At 40.4% G+C, this 21,899-nt stretch overlaps 2 protein-coding genes across 5 annotated transcripts; one reads left to right on the forward strand and one right to left on the reverse strand.

Annotated features, from left to right (window-relative positions):
* Positions 1-6,837, reverse strand: LOC308100814 (glutathione S-transferase P 1-like). Its single transcript, XM_080449939.1, has 7 exons — positions 6,727-6,837; positions 6,441-6,473; positions 3,197-3,303; positions 2,973-3,060; positions 2,283-2,386; positions 1,375-1,476; positions 1-399 (listed from the first exon to the last, which is right to left on the reverse strand). Coding segments are annotated over exons 1-7 (624 nt in total). The 5' UTR covers positions 6,728-6,837; the 3' UTR covers positions 1-210.
* Positions 6,838-6,895: 58 nt separating this feature from the next.
* On the forward strand, positions 6,896-18,294 carry LOC308100812 (E3 ubiquitin-protein ligase MARCHF4-like). 4 transcript variants are annotated; one of them, XM_080449935.1, is made up of 5 exons: positions 6,896-7,043; positions 13,984-14,483; positions 15,372-15,657; positions 16,301-16,456; positions 17,745-18,294. In XM_080449935.1, the coding sequence occupies exons 3-5, from the start codon at positions 15,529-15,531 to the stop codon at positions 18,012-18,014; spliced, it is 555 nt and encodes a 184-aa protein (XP_080306061.1). In that variant the 5' UTR covers positions 6,896-7,043; positions 13,984-14,483; positions 15,372-15,528; the 3' UTR covers positions 18,015-18,294. The 4 variants fall into 4 exon arrangements, with proteins under 4 accessions (XP_080306061.1, XP_080306062.1, XP_080306063.1 ...); XM_080449937.1 differs by lacking the exons at positions 6,896-7,043; positions 13,984-14,483 and adding exons at positions 14,762-14,828; positions 17,270-17,331 and having other exon boundaries at positions 17,745-17,880; XM_080449936.1 differs by lacking the exon at positions 13,984-14,483.
* Positions 18,295-21,899: the final 3,605 nt, after the last annotated feature.

Consider the following 21,899-nt stretch of genomic DNA (forward strand, 5'->3'; position numbering starts at 1 on the left):
TTGTATATCACTGCGAAACTTTATTTTTTGCAGCAAAACTATACACTTATTTAAGCGTTCTTACTACCTAATAAAAGCTACTGTATGTAGAAAAAGATTTACCCTACTGTGGTTCTTGACCAAGTTAAAATTATAATCTTTTTCCATGGTTTCAATATAGTCAACAACAGTACACTACAGTATCATTAAGTACATCTATTTTGGAAGTATTCATTGTTTGCCATTGCCATTGATTTGCAACTTTTTATGTGCATCAGAGTCAATGAAGGTCTTGATTTTGGGGCGGGCTGACATCTTTTTCACAAAGCCCTTCAGCGTGGGGAAGGTGTCCAGGCAGGTTGGGCACAGCTCCAGTTGGTTGAGCAGGAGTTCAAACAGGTTGTAGTCAGCAAATGAAATCTGGACCGATAGTAATACAATTCATAATTCATTAGATAATGCTTTGAAGATCATTCCCATTTACACCAACAGCTAGGGTATCAACCAGTTAAACATTTAAACATTGAGATAATGCTAATGCTAATGATAGAAAATGATTCTGATATGAAATGTAGGCCTTTTGTGTAGCCTACCATTGACACTGCAGGTGGAAAACTCCTGTACACATCTAATAAAGTATGTAATGCAAATAAAATATATAGTATACCCATTCCCATGTAGTCCTATACCTGAAATCAATAGCCTAAGAATGCTACCCATCATGTTTTGTTTAATGTGACTGAATAATACTAAGACAGCATTTGTGGTTTTCGGTATTGAGAACACACACATGCACAGATGAAAAATAACCCGGCCCATATGAAGTTGCACAATGACCCATGATGACCTAAAATGAGTTTGATACCCTTGCTCTAGTGCCACCTTTCGGTGTGTGTGTGTTATACGGGGATGTGCAGTGTCCAGAGGGAATTCGATCGGACCAACGTTTGCAGAGATTCGAAAAGCCATGAATATCTGTGTATATATATCCTGGGAATAATTGATAACCTGTTGTATCAATCCAGTCCGGAGGAGGGCACCAGATACTAAGTCTGATGACTCTGGTCAGAAGTTATTATGACATGCGCAGTGGAGTCTGTACTAGGCAGGATGTTGTTTACCTGAGTCGGTTCATGTGGCTATTTTCTTTTAAGCAAAAAAACATACAGTGACCTAAAACACTGGAGTCGTTATTCTCGATATCAGCACAGTTACGATATCACAATCTGTCTGTCCGCGGGACCGTGGAGGATGCATCAAATCTTTGTGTTTTTGGGGGAGGTGTACACATCGGCTTCCCTGATTGGCCAACCAATATGGTGCCCAAACCGGTCTAGTACTAATACTAAACATATTCTGATACTGATTTTACCAAAACATTTGCAGTCAGTTTACCTTGTCCCCAACCAGGAAACCGCTCTTGTTCTTGGCCATAAAAGCTTCAAATTTGTCCAGGGTGTTGGGAAGGTCCTTTATGTATGCAGCTTTGCCAGTCTCCTATTACATTGAGACACAATAATCAATTATAAATGTATATTAGAGACTTTTATTTGATTATTTATTTATTTAGATACTGTAGGAGGAGAGTCTACAGAGACAGGACGTTAAAGGCAGAGAGGAGGAAAGACATGAATGCAACACATGAATCTATCCAGAATCAAACTGGTGACCTTGCCACCATTTGGCATAGACTCATTGACCAGTGCACCCAACTGTGCCTTGTTTTACATTTTAATCTTTAAGTCTTCATCAGAACTTCTGACAGATCAAAATGTTGAAAGTACAGAGCATTGACAGTAGGATGCTCGAATATATTTCCCTACAGTATACGCTGTTGTTCTACACTACACTTGCCAAAAGGCTAGAGACAGGTGCAGATACTTCATAGTGTTCTGAAAACAGAATCTATTAAAATGACAAACTCAATCATGATTACTCTGAAATTACTACTTCTTGTAGTTGTAAAAGTTCTAATTCAAGTGCAAGACTCTACAGACTATTAATAATATTAATAATAAAACCCAATACATGCTCATAATAGACCAAATATATACACTATATCACATATAAATGTTTGAAATTAATAATATGATGTAGCCTACAGAAAATGGCCAGGGAAGTGTAGTTTCACATATGGCTTATTATTCTAATGTTAAGATTTATGATTAAGTGGAAGAATGGAGAGAATGTATTACCATACTATTCCATGGAATGGAATCTACAGTACAGGTCATGCTAAATAGTTGCAAGGATGTGCATATGTGGCATGAGGGAAGGTGTGTAGTGTGTAGTTTCAGACTTACATATTCTTGGTAAATCATCTTGAGATATTTCAGACGTAGGTCCTCAACACCATCATTCATCATGTCAATAAGGGCAGCCTCCCTGACATCTTTACCATAAGCGCCTGAATGGACAATTAGTCATATTTTTAGTACTGTCTTTGTGACAAATGAAAAAGTAAATCATTGATACTGAAATTATAACAAACATCACTTCCCCAACACTATACCATTTTGCCCTATGGTTAAATATTCAGAGATAACCAGTGTATTTTGTGTTTGGAATGTCTGAAAAGTAAACAATGTATTTCTTAACCATATAATTGCTGTATGAAAATTGTTCTTCAAGCATCAAACATAACTGTATTTTTTTCCTGCCTTTATTTGTATAGTACAGGGGAGACTGACAGGAAACGGAGAGAGACAGGCAGCAAAGGTCGTCGGGCTCGGGTATCAAACCTGCGACTCGCTGTCATGCTGCATTAGATCCTATATGTGGTATGCGCCTTAACCACTAAGCATCAGTGCCCCATAACAGTATTTTTTTATATATTTAATACAGCAAAATACTTTCCTGTAAAATGATAATTTGCCCTAATCTAAGATTGGTTTTGTTCAGCCAATGTGGCTAGGTGATGATAGAAGCATACTTTTTTTTAAATAGCTTTGTAAGAGGTACAGTATAAAACTCCTCAAAGAAGAAAAAATTACCATGTTTGCGTCCAAGGAATCGCAGAACAGCATTTGACTGATTCAAGCTCAAGTCTCCATCTTCAAATATGGGCAACTGGCCAAATACCTAAAGTAAATACAGTGGGACAAAGAGAGTTACCTCAAACAACGGAATTTGAAGAAACAATTTAGAATATCTTTCATAATTTTAAAGAGAGGGCAGGCCAAAAGAAGACATTATAAAGCAGACACCATCAACTCACACATCTAGCTTTCAGGTCTCCCTTTGTCCAGTCCTCAAAGCTGACGACGATCTCTTTCCATTGCTGGCCCTGGTCGGCCAGCATGATCCTCATAGCGCCACAGCGGCCTGAAAGCACACACAACTCACATTAGCACAGTGTTTCTCAGATGGTGGTCCACAACACAGAAATAGGTCACAAGACATTCTGACAAGTCCCAGAGAACTTTAATATTAGAATATTAAAGGAACATTGTGTTATTTAAAGCTGGATTGTGCGATGTTTTGTGTCACAAGGTGCCACAGGGTAATGGGAGACCTGGCTAGCACTGAAATGCAATGGCTAGTTATAGTTCCCTTGTTTATCAATAGGATACACATATCCCACAATGGATCTTTAAAGGAAATTGTAGGAAGGAAAATTAAGCATTAACTGAAAAGAAAAATCTATCTTGACTTGATGGTATATAATACAAAATTCAGGTAATGGTAAGGCCAGAACCAATGCATTAGTCTACTGTCCTACATTACAAGCTCAAACATTTTCGCATGATCTAGTGGTGTACTAAGGGTCGGGCATGCTTAGTTAGTAAAAGACAGTATACAAATGGATAAATTAACACTGAGGATTTTACTGTATGGGTGCACCTCTGCACTAATTATCTTTATTCTGAAGAAGGTATGGTCACCAAAATGTAAATACATTTTATGTTTTGAGGAGTTACACTGCAGTGTGCATGGCATGCTCTATTTTCTTTTCCCTTTTTGTTTGTGAATTATTTGTCTTTGAATCACGGCCACACCTCAGATCGGACTGGGCTGAGACTTTCCATAACATTGTGTTATGATCCGGGCAAGGTCATGGGCAACCATCTGCAAAGTTTTATACTTTAATATGTAACTTTTTCATGCCCACACCCCAGGTCAAATTGGGCTGAAACCTTTGATAGTGGTGTGTTATGATCCGGGCAAGGTCATGGGCAACCTATTTAAAATGTTTTATACTTTAATTGTTTACTTTTACACAACCACACCCTAGGTCGGATTGGGCTGGAACTTTCCATAGTGATGTGTTATGATCTGGGGAAGGTCGTACACAACTTTTTGAAATGTTTCATACTTTAAAACATAAACATTCTATATATGAATAATATTTTATACTGGAAGTCAATTTAGGGGGCGGTGGTTCGTGTCCCGGTCTATGTGTCAAAGTGTCCCTGAGCAAGACACTTAACCCCTAAACCGCTAACTGCCCCCCCCCCCCCCCCCATCTGAGTGGCCTGAATTTTCCACTTGGGACTGAGTAAAAGTTAATCAAATCAAAGGGACACGCGGCCTGGGCTGACGTACTGTACAGTAATAGATGATGTCATAGAACTGGCCTCAACAAGGTACTTTTTGCCCATTCTACGCAATGATCGCTCCCCCTGTGCGCTCATCATAACCATCTGATGTGGAAATATGTGAATGTATTAACCCCATGACTGTGAACTTGACTGACCTCGATCAGTGGCGTAGGCCACTGAGACGTGCAAAGCCAAGCTGTGCGCCAAAAAGAAGTACATATTCTTGTGGTTGAAAACAACCATTGCAAGATAGTTACTGGCAGACCAAGCAGACAGGAGCTGAGCCAACTGTCTGTTGTGGCGCGCCCAGCGCAGCACAGCGACCAAAGATGATAGACATGCGCCTGACCTGACACGACTGGCAGGACTCAACTGCCGGTTGTGACGAGAGTCACAATGACAGCTGGTCCTGCTCACTCTTCTCCCACAAGGCAGTCCTAAAACGCCTGGTGTAAAAAATGCCACACTCTCAGAGCTCAGATATCTCCTCGACCACAGACTGAGCCTAACACCTTTTTCTGTGTCGTGCTATGCTGGACGCGTCCTTTTCCCGCCGTTGTGGAGCGATCTTACATCGTGAAACAATTCAGGGGTTGTTACTTGATACAATACTCAAGACACTTTGTACTATTGCTTTTGGTATATTGTAAAATAAATATGCCGTTGATTTAGGCTAATTCTAATTAAACTGTTTCCATCTTTCTTAACCTGGGTAATAGGATATCTGAACAAATAGCGCATCACATCTGAGCAGCCATCAGCCGGGTGAAGCTGTTCTCAATGCTGGGTACCTCAGTTATTATTAAATATAATATCTATGTAATAAAGCTGAAGATGTCCGTTTGTATGTGTGCCTGTTTTCCTGGACATGCACAAATATGGAGATAAGATCCCCCAAACTGTCCCAGATTGGTGTGACACAGCAGCTGACTTCACAGACTGGCCTCTAAGTAATCTGAAAATGGGTAGTGACGTCATATTTTGGCCGCCAAGACTATTTGCACAAAGGCAAAGGTCTATTGCTGCACCTTATGTACACATCTGTATCTGCTATCATTTGTAACCTCATGCTGCAATTTTCTTTACCTCGTGTTCATACTGTGCATGTACATAAAGCTAATTCTGATTTACACTGCGGTGTAAATTGTGTTTTAAATTGTTTGCATCATGTCCCCAGACCGGCAGGAAAAATCTGGGTGGGGAAGTGAATGTTCACCACTTCCCCAACACCGCTGAAGTGCCCTTGAGCAAGGCACTGAACCCCAACTGCTCCAGTGGAGCTGCTTAGTGGCCAACAGCATAAGACTGTGGTTGTACTAGTCAGCTCCCAGGTTTTAATGTGTCTGTCTGTCTGTGTGTTTCTATGTGCAGGGCGTTGCTGAAAATGAGCACTTGTGCTCAGCTACTACCCTGGGTAAATAAAGGAGAAAAGAAAAAAAAAAAAGTGTGCATTCCAGTTCACTTTGGTATCACTTTGCATAAATAACATAATAATCAGGATCACATTTAAATCTTTCTTTGTCAGGCTGCATTTTCATTCATCATGGGTGCAGGCAGTATAAACATGTATAGACCATACCATCTAAATGCTTAAAATGATCAAAGACTGTGTAAAGCTTGCACAAAATAATTTGAATTTGGAGTTGCTGATATGCCAGCAGTATTCCCCCTAAATCCACATATCTGCATGTGTCCCCATACCTTAAGAAGATGTCACTCATCACTATCATCAAGTAGTAGCAGACATGTGAATTTAGGAATACTGATGGAATGTTAACAATATTCATCCTGCTGACTAAACCTTTAATGAGGCTTTGTTCTTCATTTGTTTCTGATAAGCAAAAATACATGTAACAGTCTACTGATACATTTAATATTGTACTGTAGGCCTACACAGATCAGGCTATGGTTCTCACTTACCTCTCACTGAAAAGTATGTGATGGTGACAGCCACTGTGGAAAGAAATAAGGGCAAGTGTTAGAGACTATAAAGTTTATATTCACGTTACTGTATATGAACAAAATCAATGCTAAACACTCTCCTTGATTCTCAATATTCCCCTAAATTGAACATTTAAATCCACATTTGATATACAAATTGACAGCAGTCTGCAATATTACATACAACTACTGTATATATTTCCCCAAATGCCTGTGCAATTTCAGTTGATCAAATGAAGTTCTGTGCTCTAGTCCTTTAACTTACTTGTACTGAAAGAAGCAGTATTTAATGTGCACAGAAAGTCCACAGTGTGCAGCAAAGTAACTAGAAGTATTATCGCTGAGATGCTGTTGCAGTATGAAAAGACATGGTCCAGTCCTCTGATTTTTGTAAGGAGAATTTGTGTCGAGTCATGGTGACAAAGGTGGCATAGAAGCCCACCTTGCCCTCAGAGAGGCGGAGTTACACATTCACCATGATATTTACTTATCATTCAGATGTCAGTGTCAAATCTAAGTACATAAGCAAGAACAATATTCATGCACAAGGTAAACAAATTAACAATATAAAAAAGAGAAAATGTAAGTATGTAATGATAAAAAATATATAAGGATTAAGGATAAATGTGTACATGTGTATGTGTAATGATGCAGTAAAACTGACAATGGAGTAGCAAATAGATAACAGAATGTAGCTATGAATAGAATATAGATAATACTTGTATGGATAATGTAATCCTACCACCCACTTCTCCACATAATGTTTTGCATGTATTTCATGCTAAATATACAATTCCAGGAGACAGAAGCAAGCTACTCAGTGTTGCATTGCTCATTGCACGGCATACGCCCCAATCTTTTTTCAGGAGCACGCGCACGCAGCGGTGTAAAGAAGCTCACAATGCGACGCATTGTGAGCTTGTAGATCGGCTATTTTCAAAAGATTTTTTAATACATTTTGAACTGAAATGGGACATACTGCACAATGCACTTTATACCAATACTTCAGTACTTTTAGATTTTGAATTCCGGACTTTTATTTGTAACAGATTATTCCTACATTGCAGTTTTTTTTTTTTTTTTACTTAAGTAAAGAATGTGCGAAATTATGTAAAAATTAAATAGCGTACCACCAAAAATAAAATCACCACTGCACCACTGGAGCTACTGTAGAGGGAGGTGACAGAAACTACAAGCTCACTAAGCATGAAGGGTGAAACCTGCTCAACTCGTTGGAGAACATTTTGTGTTCATATAAATTCATAATCTGTTGATGCATCATTGATTTACACAAGGATTAGGCAGGCACATGCCTGCCCCATGAGCATGTCTTTGTTAGTGTCGAGGTGAAAGTTTAGGAAGACTCAAGGACATTTTACCTGTTTTCTATTCTTTCTAATGAAATAACAGAATATACTGCAATAATGCATTATGTGCTCCCTTATCCAATACTAATATAGTGTGCATAAATATACAATGTCTTTTGATCTTGCACATTTCTGACACCGTTTTAAAATTGTTATCATAATGCTGTTTTACCTGTACTTTCTCTCATTCAGTATTATTACTATTATTGTCTCCGCCCGGCCCGAAAGGCATGGCGAGAGAGTATGTTTTACCCCCTGTCTGTCCGTGTGTCCGTCCGTGTGTGTGTGTGTGTGTGTGTGTGTGTGTGTGTGTGTGTGTGTGTGTGTGAGTGTCCTGTCCGTGTGTTACCAGCTAATCTCCGGCACCGTTGGCCCGCTCGCTGCGAAACTGTGCACACACACTCCCTGGATGCCAATTCAGAACCTCAAAATGTTTCAAATGGGCCTGTTATAGCGCCACCAGGAGTCCGATTTGTGCAAAACCATTTTTTCACATTACTCCTACAGATTTTATCCAAACGTCATGCAAATTGGTACACATCTCTATAGTCATGTGATCAACCCGGATCTGTGCGATTTCCCATATTCCATCCTGATTGGCTAAGGTTGGCTTCCAAAGTTTGCAGGATTGGTCCGTTTTGAACAAAATGGCTCAAATCATGGACGCAGCTTGCAATTTCAGTGAAATTTCACACGCACATTCCCACTAGGCCGAGGAAGAAATGCCACCCATTTCACATTGGCCTGTTATAGCGCCACCAGCAGGTATAATTTAGCAAAACACATTTTTGAAACAAAATGCCTCAAATCATGAATGCAGTGTCCGATTGCCGTGAAAGGCCTAAGAAGAAATGGCACCCTTTTCATATTGGCCTATTATAGCGCCACCAGGAGGCCACAGTAACGTACCTGACCTGGCGGAGACCTGTGCTCCGAGGAGCACTTTTTCTAGTTCTTATTATTATCTTGTCCTATTGTACTGTTGTGTTAGCAAAGTCTCTTCGGAGTTCGGAACATGTCCAAATAACCAACCAAATGACCACTTAAAGTATGTGACAAATAACCGCTCTTGTTGTCTCCGCCAGGCTGAGACATGGCCGTTTTGCACCCCGTGCGTCTGTCTGTGAGTCCGTGTGTGTGTCCGTATGTGTGTGTCCGTGTGTGTGTGTGTGTGTGTGTGTGTGAGCGCGTGTGCGTGCGTGCGTGCGTGTGTGTGTCTGCGAACAGCTAATCTCCGGCACCGTTGGCCCGTTCGCAGCGAAACTACTGTATGCACACACACTGCCTGGATACCAAAGCAGAACCTCTGCCTCAAATTTTTCAGATCGGCCTGTTATAACGCCACCAGGAGGCCGATTTTTGCAAAAAAAAATAAATTATATTACTCCTACAGATTTTGTCCAAACATCAAGCATATCGTCGGTACACAGTAGGCTATCTCTATAGATATGTGATCAAGACGGATCTGTCCGATTTTTCATATTCCATCCTGATTGGCTAAGATTGGCTTCCAAAGTTTGCAGGATTAGACCGCTTTGAACAAAATGCCTCAAATTATGAACGCAGTGTGCGATTGCCGTGAAACTTAGCATGCAGATTCCCACTAGGCCAGAAAGAAATGCCACCCTTTTCACATTGACCTATTATAGCACCACCAGGAGGCCACAATAACCTACTATACCTACCTATACTATACCTTACCTGGCGGAGGAGCACTTTGTCTAGTTCTTGATTGATTCTTTTAGTATCACTATCAGATCTTCTTTATTGTTTATGGACAAACTGAAAGACAGCTATGACCACTGTGAATTAGAGGGAAAAGTACAAAAATAGATTCAATATTCATAGAACTCTTTACTTCCATTTAATAACTTACAGTCAGAGACAAAACAACTACACAGTATGTCCAGTTAAATTTGCTGTCACGTGATTTTATCACCCGGACGCAGGAACTTATCTCGCCATGGCCAGACTAGAACAAAATGATTTAGCTCTGGTAGATTTGTCTGGTTTAGCAGGAACTAACATAAAGACTCAAAGGAAGAAATAGAGGTGATGAGGAAAGAGAATATTACTGAAAACTTTTATTTGACCTCTGGGGCGGAATCTGCCAATGCTTTGTCAATGCAAATGCGTGGATTCATGGTCTTGCAGATTTTTTCCAAGAATCCACGCATTTGCATTGACAAAGCATTGGCAGATTCCGCCCCTGCACTTTTATTTTACCTCAAACAAAAAGTGCTTTGTCACAGTGTGACAAAGCATTGGCAGATTCTGCCCCCGCACTTTTATTTGACCTCAAACAAAAAGTGCTTTGTCACAGTGTGACAAAGCATTGGCAGATTCCGCCCCAGAGGTAAAATAAAAGTGCGGTGGGACCGCGCCCTAACACAGGAGATGAAGAAACAGAAGGAAAGGTGACTGTCTGGGACACAACTGTCTTCTCAAACCACATGGTGATGACAAATGCGGTCACACCAAACTTTGATTCTGCCTATGGCCATGGGTGGATTCTGCCAATGCTTTTCAATGGGAACGGAGCGTTTTTTTGTGGAAATCCACGAATGGCAACAAACCGCTCTGTTACTTAGGGCACGGTCACACCACACTTTTATTTTACCTATGGGGCGGAATCTGTCAATGCTTTGTCAATGCAAATACGTGGATTCATGGTCTTGCGCATCTTTTCCATTGTCAGAATCCGCCACAAAGGCAGAATTAAAGTTTGGTGTGATCGCAGACTAATTCTGATATCCACTTGGGTCCATATTACACTGTGGGTTAAATTGAGGATTTTTGGTTAACACTATAGACATTTTGGGAGAATTTGATTGTATTTAGACCCCATAAATGGACTGACATACTATAAGTGCAGCCACACAGCTGTACCTTCCAACATATGAACAGGAGAGGGGAGGAAAAAAATTAAGGAGAAGTAGAACTGCTGGTGAAAAGAAGATGAAAGAAGAGGAAAGACACTATAGCAAGTCGGCCCACAAACAAGGTTCAGTGACTCAGCAAGGGCTTATCACCAGACTGACAGAAAACATATATAATATAGGACGCTACTGTGACATTCATTATATTTCTCTATCCGTGTTCCTGTTTATGGTGGATTATGACATACAGTGGCTTCGAAATCTATTCACCCTCATGACTGATATGCAAATGTTTTTTTTATACATTTTGGGGCGTTTATGCCAGGACAGTAGGCTGACAGGAAATGGGGAGAGAGATGGGGGAGTGACATGCAGCAAAGGCCATTGGGATCAGGACTCGACCCCGTAACACGCTGTAAGGCTACTCTGAGCCTACATGTGCCTGGACCGCTACGCCAGCGATCCAGGCCAATGTAACTGTTGTTAATTTAAATATTAAGTTGAATGAAAATGCATTAGGCCTATAGTTTGAATGATGGGACTACTGGAGTGGGCATACGAATAAGTCCTATTATTAATATGTCTTGACTTTTTCAACAAGAAACCAAAATTACACTCATTAAAATTAAACTAAGTACAATGAGTGTGTTGTAAGTTATCCACAAGTTTCCTAGGGCATGGTGGGCATGGCATCACTTCCTGTCGATTTGATCCCTGATACCTGATCAAATCGACAGGAAGTGATGCCCACCATGCCCTAGGAAACTTGTGGATAGATTTATAAATAAATGCATGTTGATTTCAGGTGATTAGCTTCTGATTGAATAAGTATAATAAGGAAGTAAGATAGAGACAAACAAACAAACAGAAGCAGTCTATGTGGAATAGAGGCCAATGGTAGCCTTTTGTTTATGAGAAATAATTGCAATAAATTCTTTCTCCTCCTCTATGGTTGGTTGTTTGATTGCAGTACATCTCAGTGGCAAATATTATATTTATATTTATTATATTACTCCACATCAATTATTTGAAAACTGTAGTTACTACAGTTTTGTAGTTTTTTTTAACTGCACTAGCACTACCCTAAGTCCACCAATAAGTGGACTGGCCCGGCCCACATGAACACATCTCTATGGATTCAGACCCATAGAGAGCATGCTGATAGCGTATTAAGAGCCGTTTCACACTCAGGTCCCGGGAGCGCACTCCAGACCGCTTGGCTAGTGTGAATGTAGCGAATCGACCCGCGAAACGGGTAACCGTTCCGTTCCCGAAACCACCTCGGGAGGCAGTTTCGGATCCGAATCATGCGTTTTCGGGTACGGTAGCTGCAATGTGAAAGCAAGCGTACCGTTAGACGGAAGTGGCCCGCTATTTGGAATAGGTGACGGTATATAAACTCGACAAAAACAGCCAACAAAAACACGTCGCAGATCAATCCACAGGGGTTCAACCATGGCCGTAACATATCCACACCAAGCAGTAGCACAGCAGAGCAGTGCTCTCTGTAGGCTGGAATCCAACCGTTGCGGCATCCATCCGTTGGATGCCGCATGTGTTGGACGCCTGTATGTTGGATGCCGTCTGTCAGCGCAGCACCGGTTTGAAAAAAAGAAAAAAGACACACCGACATTCCATAGGCTAAATCAATGCATTTTGTGATCGCATCGCACAACTAATAGCCTACTAAAACTAACGGGGAATACCAGAAAATAATAATATTTTGACATACGGGAGAAACGGTTGGTGCGGATATTTAAATTGGATCTCTACTACATATCTTTGCTGTTAGGAAGAAACCCTGTATCCCATATTGCAACTTTTAATGCTTTTTCATCATAAATGAATGCCCTATTGTCATACAGTGTCACACAAAAGTAGCAAAAATAGCCAAGCTACAAGCTGAAAATGCGGTGCAATGCGACACATTGAGCTTGTTGATCCACTATTTTTGATATTACAATATAGAGCAGATAACCACACTGATCTTGCATTGGAAAATATATTTTTTATTTTAAATATGAACAAAGGCAGGAGATCCCCACAGTTCTTCTTTACACACAGTGCTGGACCCACAAATCATAAATAAATAAAAATAAAAAGGTGAGTCTGCACATAAACTGCTCTAGTCTTTTTAAATTATAACCAAAGCTCTAAAGTTAACGTTTCTCCCATGTAGGGCTAATAAATTAATACATAAAATAAGGAAACTATTTTTAAATAACAAAAGTGAACTTTCTCTTATTATTATATTACTTTAGAGACTATGGCAAGCGCGATCCTATCGCACACCTTCCTACATGACCAGCTATGGCTTTGCAGTCCAGAGGATGAGATTAAACAACAGACAGGCAGCGTTGCGGAATGCGTTTGTGTCAACTGTAACTGTAAAGAAGAGCACAGGGCGCATATATATATATATATATATATATATATATATATATATATATATATATATATATATATATATATATATATATATATATATATATATCATTCAGTCCGACTTCACTATAGGCTACTATAGTTGCCTTTTCATTTTGTACTTAAGCTGTCGTGAAAGTTTATAATATTTAGAGAAATTTAAAGTTTCAAATGCAAAAGTAGTAGTAGTTGTGAAGGTTAGCAAACTGTACATTTAGACTGAATGTTTCCTGTATCCTCATCTTGCGCTAATGCACACAAGTGTTTCACCAGGTTTTGAAACCCTATATTAATGCGAGCCCAGCACAAACATTGTCGCATAGTTGATGACGTCTGTGTCCACAGAAGAAACACTATGTGCATGCCGCCACCTATAGGATCGGGGGTATATATGCATGTGTTCTCTGGCGCGATTGGATCTTGGCCAATGTGAATGCAGGCCAGCATTCGAACTGGGAAACGTTTTCCATGTCGGCTTATTATAAGCAACTTTGGGCTTATTTTTCTTGCTTATTAACCAAATATTGGTTTCATTTGGTTATAGTTGCGAATTGCGATTGTGGTTTTGGGACTTAATTGTTTCCTAATGTTGTTTAAACCATTGGTTCTCAAACATGTTCATGTCAATTTGTCTGCGGACTGTACCAGATTTGTGTAACATATTCCACATTGGTCAAAAAAAATCCAAGATTATTTTGCAAATAGCAGATCTACAAGCTCACAGCGTGTCGCGATGCTATTTTCAAATAGCCGATGGATGTATGTTTAAAGGTCTCATGTCATGTGGCCTAGTAGTCCACTAGTCGCTACTTGTTTTCCTAAACCTGGTTGGTTGCTTATTTCTCTCACAAGATATGGCAACGCTGACCATCATGCTGCTGGATGGACACAGATGTAGGAGGATGCAGCTTGTTTAGTGAAGAGGAGACGATTAACTGCTGCTTTACCGTGAGACTCAGAGCTCTGGCCATGATAGACGACAAGCCCCTTGGCCGCCAGACACTGTAAACTGCTATATAAGGACTGATTTATGAAAAATAAGTTAAAGTATAAACCCGCGGGAGAGTGGAGGGGACGAGAGTGGCTTTATACCGGGAGATGAAACAGCCAGGAGGAATGTTGGAAATAAATACCTAATTATTATTTTCCGCCGAATGGTTTCGTTAAACCCACAACGACCGTCTGAATATGGGGGAGACATTGTCTGATGTTGCATTTAAACCGTAGACTGTAGATTTAAACTTGTTAAAATGTTACTGTAAATTACCTGCTGTAAACAATGGATCTGCATGGATGGATGCCACACAGGGGCGTTGGATCTGAAAGATCTTTCATTTCTGAATTTCATTCAGGTTTGTTGTCAGTCTGCAGGAAAGCTGTAAAGATGTAGCGTATTTCTGGTCACTTATTCAATTTCCCAACCCCAGAATGTGTTTGCACTTGCAGGGTTTGAAAACAGAAATTCATTGGTTTCGGAGTAAAAAAAACATGATGTAGGAAGAAAGCCTACCTGCATTTTTGTAGGGACTGTGTTGTGTTCTTTTAACGATTAGCCTGTACAAACCGTCTGGAACCTCACGGTGCTTTATGGGATTGTTGGCCTGCCCGCCAGCACTGGTCCGCAGCCGGCGGAACAGGAAGAGAGGCCGCTGATAGCTTTGTGTTCTACCTGGAGGTTTTCTCGCCAATCAGAAGTGGTGGAAAAAGTACTCAAATTTCTTACTTAAGTAAAAGTATCAATACTGTGTAGAAATACTCTGGTACAAGTAAAAGTCCGGAATTCAAAATTTACTTGAGTAAAAGTACAAAAGTATTGGCATCAAAATGTACTTAAAGTACCAAAAGTAAAAGTACTTATTATATATAAAATGTTTTAAAATCTTTTGAAAATAGCAGATCTACAAGCTCACAATTCGTCGCATAGCAAAGCATTGTGAGCTTGTAGATCTGCTGTTTTCAAATGGCAGAAATATATATAGGGCTGAAGTGGTTAATGTATATTTTGTAATAATTATCAAAATCTACAAAGTAACTAGTTACTAAAGTTTTCATAATTGTAGTGGAGTAAAAGTATAGGAGTAGAAGTAAAAGTACTGACATTTGGAAATACTTAAGTAAAGTAAAAAATACCTCAAAATTGTACTTAAGTACAGTACTTGAGTACATGTACTCAGTTACTTTACACCACTGCCAATCAGGCAGCTCCATGTCAACCCCATGAGTGTCTCACATACTCACAGACATGATGCAACTAGTGCCAATCCTTCCGGGGAAGACCTGCACCCACAACACCGAGATGCCCACTGCCCACAAGACCCCAGGTCATCAGCGCCTCTGAAGGTGAAGAAGGCGGTGGAGGACTGGCCCGGCGCTGGCAGGGGACAGCAGGCCGGCTCCATGGACAACAGCTCCTTGGAGGACTGCTGCTCCAAGGAGAAACTGGACGAGAGGATGTCCCTCAACAGCAGCAGCGACAGCGGCATCCGCTCCCCCCTCTGTCGGATCTGCTTCCAGGGACCCGATCAGGTGAGAGGCGAAAAATTGCCTGTTTCCACTTATACTCTTCACCTGCTTGTCTAAATCACATCAGATCAGTGTGTGATGATTCATAAAAAAAAACAACAGTAGGCAATAGATCATTTTTAGACGTATCTGGAAACATATAAATGTCCTCAACCCGATTGCATACAGAACAGAAGAAGTGTGTAATACAAAAGTTACAATTAAATTACATCAAACATTTTGTTTGCTATTGAGACTGATGGTTACATGATTCTGGTTTTCTATAGCCTACCAGGACCCCATATTGTTGGTTTTACATTCTACCAGGACCCCTACAGCTGTTTTTCTATTTTATACCAGGACACCTATTATAGCTGTTTTTCTGAAAGCCTGGTACTGCTAGTTGTCTATGAGGACCCTTTGTACTACTGCTTTTCTTTCACACCAGGACATTAATTGCATTGCATTCACCTTGTAACCTTGTTATTCAAGGTAATAGACCTGGAGCTCAAGGTGTACTTAATTAGCTACCCCTTGGGACTGATCAACAGTTCCAGTCTCTGAGGACTGGAGTTGAGAACCACTGTATCCACTGTATCATTGGAATAAAGGCTCCATGTAATCTACTGACTACTGAGCACTGCAGTGTTGGTTGCTGTGAATGCAGGGAGAGCTGATAAGCCCATGTCGATGCAGTGGGTCAGTGCGTTGTACCCACGAGCCCTGCCTCATCAAGTGGATAAGCGAGAGGGGATCTTGGAGCTGTGAGCTGTGCTACTATAAATACCATGTCGTTAACATCAGCACCAAGAACCCACTGCAGGTAGGATGCATCTGTGTATGTGTGATTGTATGTGGTTATGCGTGTGCACTGAAAAGAGGGATTCAGCAGACCCCAAGATTTATTTTAGAGGTTTCACAATGTCCACACTGCAATTCAAATACAATTCACTATTTAGGCCTTCAGCACTCTCAGACTTCTCCAGTGCGACATACAAAGTGTAAGGTCATCAGAGTGCCATGAACAATTGTCAAACTACAACAACAGGGTACGTGGCCAAAGAATTAGAGTGCACAACATATTGCATCTGTATAAATAGAGAAGGTGTAGAGATAAAAGAAGGGAACCAATAACTAAGCCCTGGGGGACTCCGGTCAAGAGTGCATGGTGATGAAAGTGAAACTTTCCAAAAAACCTGGTAGGCAGTCAAGCGCATTCCATGTTGTACCTACCAAGGTTAGAAAGGATGCCCAGAGCAAAGAGTCAATCCTCGTCCTTCTTGAGTCGAGAAGAATGGGGAATGTGTGGGAGCGAGGGGCAGTCTGAAGGGCACTTTCAGTAGAATCAGGTAGTTTAAAGCCTAAGTGTGAGGATCCAAAACTTGATTCTGTGATGTATGAAGAATGTTGGTTAGAAACAACCAGTTCAAGAAGTTCGAAAGGAAGGTAAGGAGTAACGGCCCATTCACACATACAGCTTCAAGTTTCAATGTAATGTCTATGTAGAATCTCTTGACTTACACCAATATTGTTCTTGTGAAGCAGTTGGTTTAAGCTCACTTATTGAGATTATGAAGATCGCTAGTGTCATTTCTCTTTGCCTGTCTGTCTGTGTGCTGGCTCCATGAGTGAGCAGAGTGGCTTCCGCTGGTCGTGGAGAGACTCCCCAGACAGCAGGCAGTGGGAGCAGGGGGAGAAGTAAGCTACAGATGGCCCGTTCAGGCAGCTTATACATAAACCATATAATAATTTTAGCGGATAAATACAAACAGCTTACTAATAATTCATTTCCCATCTACAGCTGCTATTTTCATTTTTTTTATTTCAAAATGCGCTCATGTCTATACAGTCTATTTGTTCACCACAACAATTAGGCACACACATGACACACTGTTACATGAGTGACAGCTGTTACTCATAACCTCGGACACACCCAATTATTGCTTAGCGTCATGCTTTTGCGCCACGCTTTGTGTGAATTGTGCATTATTGCTTATCTTCAGAAGTATTAACTAATAATAATAATAATAATAAACAATGCATTTTATTTATAATGCACTTTCCATTTGAAACAAACCTGTGATACTTGTGCGACATCTCTCTTTCCACAGTGGCAGACAATTTCTCTGACAAATATAGAGAAAGTGCAGATTGCAGCCGCTGTGCTTAGCAGTCTTTTCCTGCTGGCCAGTGTCTCCTGGTTGGTGTGGTCCTCTGTGAGCCACCATGCTCGCTGGCAACGCCAAGACCTGTTCTTCCAAATCTGTTATGCCATGTATGGCTTCATGGACTGGGTCTGCATAGGTGAGAGATGCGCTTTTCTAAAGCAATGTGGTGAAAAGGATAATGTGATTCAATATAAAATGGACATGCAAGCCTGATCACGCATGCAATCCCAAACTCTTATAACTGACAGACAGCCAGTATGAAGGGGTAAAAAATTGGAAAGCTACAATATGAAAAAAGTCATTTTAAAAGAACAGCAATGGCTGCTGCCACCCCTTCCCATCTAAGACTTGTGAATACCCTATTATGGTTTCACAACTGGGAATTTCAATTCAAACGGCTATTTTACTATGGCCCCATAATTTACAAAATTAACTCCATACTCATACTGTATTGTAGAATACTTGAAACTAAATATTGAGAACACACATTCTTTTTATATATATGTTTCTTAGGTAATCCTATTGAGTAATAGGGTAATTTTCTCATCACACCTTTTGCAACCATGAGTCGCCTCCTGCTGGCCATTAGAGAAAATGCAGGTTTAAATAATCACATTGGCAGAATTGGAGCTTTCAAAAGACAAAAATGTCCTTACAAAAAAGGAGTACTGCTGGACAGGTCAACATTAAATTCTAGTTCAATACCATTTTCATTATGCTACCACCTCTTGGAATGTTTGCACTTCAATAAATTTAAGACTACCCAAAACAAGTTTATTAGGGTTACATCAAAAATACCTTTACATGCTCATCTGGATGCAGCACATTAAACTTTTTTTAAATTGTGTAATAACTCACAACTAAGTACTTATCCACTGATTTATCTAATCAAATGTAATAATATAACCATAATATAACCATTCAACAAGAGGTAGCTCAACTAATATTTGTCTTTAAAGATTTCACGGCTCCGTGGGCAAAAACCCATTTTTATATTCTGCTGCAATACTTAAAACAACTTCCACTAAATTTCAAACAAGTTAAGTTTCAAATATGATAGTTTCTGTAGTCTGTAGTTTCTTTATTTAAAATGTTCATGCATTTGGTTATTTGTTTTTTACTATAGTGTTTTAGGCTTTGGTAGTTTTGTCTGACTTAGATAGACTGTAATGATCCCGCTGGGGAAATTCAATTCAATTGTAGCCCTTTCACCTTCCACTTTGGAATAAGCCTTTGGAATTCATTGTGCATTTCATCCTCAACCATGTCAATTCTTTGTTTTACTATTGTCAAATAAAATCGCTCTCTCTTCACATAAAAACTAACAGTTAAAAAACCCATCCATAGCAGGCAGTTATAGTAGGTTTTGGTTGCAAGCAAAATGAAGCAGGCAAATACAGTAGTCCATTGGGGGAGCATAAGCCTACACCCTAAAGTTTAGGGTGTGTAAAATGTTAAACCTAAAAAAGAAAAGGATACACCTTTTCCCAAAAACAGGTGAAGCAGGTGGCTGTGCAGTTAGGATGCAGTTCAAGACCGTAACACAAGCTGCTTGTCATTTTGTGAAGTTAATGCAGCTTTTTGCCATGTTTATTGCAGATAACAAAAAAATCCCTACATTGTGCAGCCATAGTCATATGCTGTTTATTTATTTATAGCTTAATCGATTAACATGGTTGATAATCGATTAAGAAAAATTGTTAAATCTGCAACCCATTTGCTACAGTATATTTCAACTCTTGTAGTTAGTGACTTAAATATTTGTATTATGTATGTATTACTTAAAAAGAAAAAAAAGGTTCAGTTAATGTAGTCACATGCATTAGTATTCATATTCTGAATGCAGAATACTCTTGGAAGATGTTCTCTACTATAATTATGCTAACTCCAGTGCTGCTGATGGTACTTGGCAGTGCATATTGCATGAGCCTTGTACCCATAATCCCAGTAAAGAACATCTTCTATGGTATTATTGATTTAAAGGGCAACTTTGCAGATTTTTAACCTAACTATTCTATTGTCGGGGTGACATGTGAAAGTCTGACATACAGTCACGTTTCCCAATCAGTTGTGTTAAGAAGTCGCTCTGAACAGCACTGGAAAATCTCTGCTTAAAACCCATACACAATGTTATCATTTTAACCCATTAAGACCTGAGGAACAAATGTCTTCTAATAGTAAGAGTAAGTAAGACATCGCATCCTCAGGCTGTATTACAACAGTTCTGTTGAAGGCATCCTAACAGGCTGTGTCACGGCCTGGTACGGGAACTGCACTGCCCGAGAAAAGATCAGCCTACAGCGAGTAGTGCGATCGGCAGAGCGAATAATGGGAGGCGAGCTCCCAGCGCTCCAGGAACTGTACAAAAAGCGGTGCGTGGTCAAAGCCAAGCGCATCATCAAGGACAAGCACCACCCAAGTCACAGACTGTTCAAACCCCTACAACGACCGCGACCGGGCAAGGGGCTCTACCGCAGTATCAAGAGTTCCACCACCAGGTTCTGGTGCAGTTTTAATCCGGCTGCTGTCAGAATGCTGAATGAGGCATAAGCCTTGTTCAGCAGCCTGACAACAGGCGGTGCAGACTTTTCTGGCTCTTCCTGAACACACCTGTGGATTATACCAGGGACAAATGACTTGGACTTAGCTCCCCCTCGGACACACCTGTGGACTACACCAGGTACAAATGACTTTTTGTTGCACTCCCTCATGGAACTACTTGCGGATTATACTAGGGTCAGTCCACCCTAGGTGGACACGCACTGACCTTTTGCACCTTAATCCCATGTATAACGCACTGACTTTTTCCCACTTGCCCCCCACCCCTCTTCTTCTCCCCCCCCCCCCCCCCCCCCCCTCTTCTTTCTATGGAAATTAACGTTGCGATGGGAACGATGTACAAAAACGAATTTCACCCACTTTTTTACCTTGTAAACCTGTGATGTGACAATAAAACTGATTCTGATTCTGATTCTGATTCTAAAACAGTTTTCTGAAAAAAAACGTATGTTGCTATATCAGTGGTGCTCAAACTTTTTCATGTCAAGGACCCCCAAAATGATATGTATTTGACCCAAGGGGCCAGCTTGAGATTTTTACATTGACTCCAATACGGAAGAGACAGTTCATGTGAATGGCCTGTAGTTTCGCTGTTTTACCCCTGCTGGTGTCAGAAAGAAAGCGGATGGGTTTTTGACAAACTTTAGACTATTTTTCTAGACGATTTTCTTACCTTAATAAAATGTGTCATAAATACTATACGCTTCCAGTCGCTAGTTTAAAGTCTCCTTTCAATCATCATGATATGCGTTTTGGTAAACTATGGTCCCATTTATTTTAAAATTGACGATAAAGTAGGTTATGCTCTAGGAGGGGCGGGATGATTTGATTGACAAAGCTACACAACCAATAGCATTCATTCACCGCCCCCGCTTTTGATTGACAAGCTACCCAGCCAATAATGGTCTGGTGTCATTCTGCAGGATATGACGCGATATTGAAAGATGGCGGATTTGAAATTGCTGAACAATCGGCTTCATTTACGGTCTGTAGAGTCTAGGGGCGTAACGCTGTCCATTCTTTTATACAGTCTATGATTTGACCGCCGACCCCCATCTCAAAATATTTTGTTCCAGGCACCCCCAGAAGCAAAGATTAAAAATGTTCGCTTAAAAATATATATTTATATTCAAAGATTAACACACATTTTCACGATTTTTCAAAAATAGCAGATCTACAAGCTCATAGCGTGGCACGAAGTGAGCCTAACCCTAACTCTGCTATTTCTGAATTATTCTGCCTACACATACCTCCCAGTATGAGATAATAGGGGAAGGGGATCAGTCACGTGATGCCTTTGTTTAGCCCAAAAAAACGTCAGCTGTCCCAAGTGCTTATAGGTCAAAAACACGGATGTGTTTATCAAAGAATAGCCAAAGTATAAAATATTGATTAAAGTGGACAAGTGGTTAAAATATAAAATGACACAGATGCTTTCCCGCTTTTAATGTCCTCAAATCAATATGTTACAAACATGCAGCACGTGATCTCTAAGACCCTAGGCTGTTTCTTTAGCTGTTACAACCTGCATGAGGACAG

Source organism: Gymnoscopelus braueri (genome assembly GCF_963280865.1).
Source record: "Gymnoscopelus braueri genome assembly, chromosome: 14".
NCBI lineage: Eukaryota > Metazoa > Chordata > Actinopteri > Myctophiformes > Myctophidae > Gymnoscopelus > Gymnoscopelus braueri.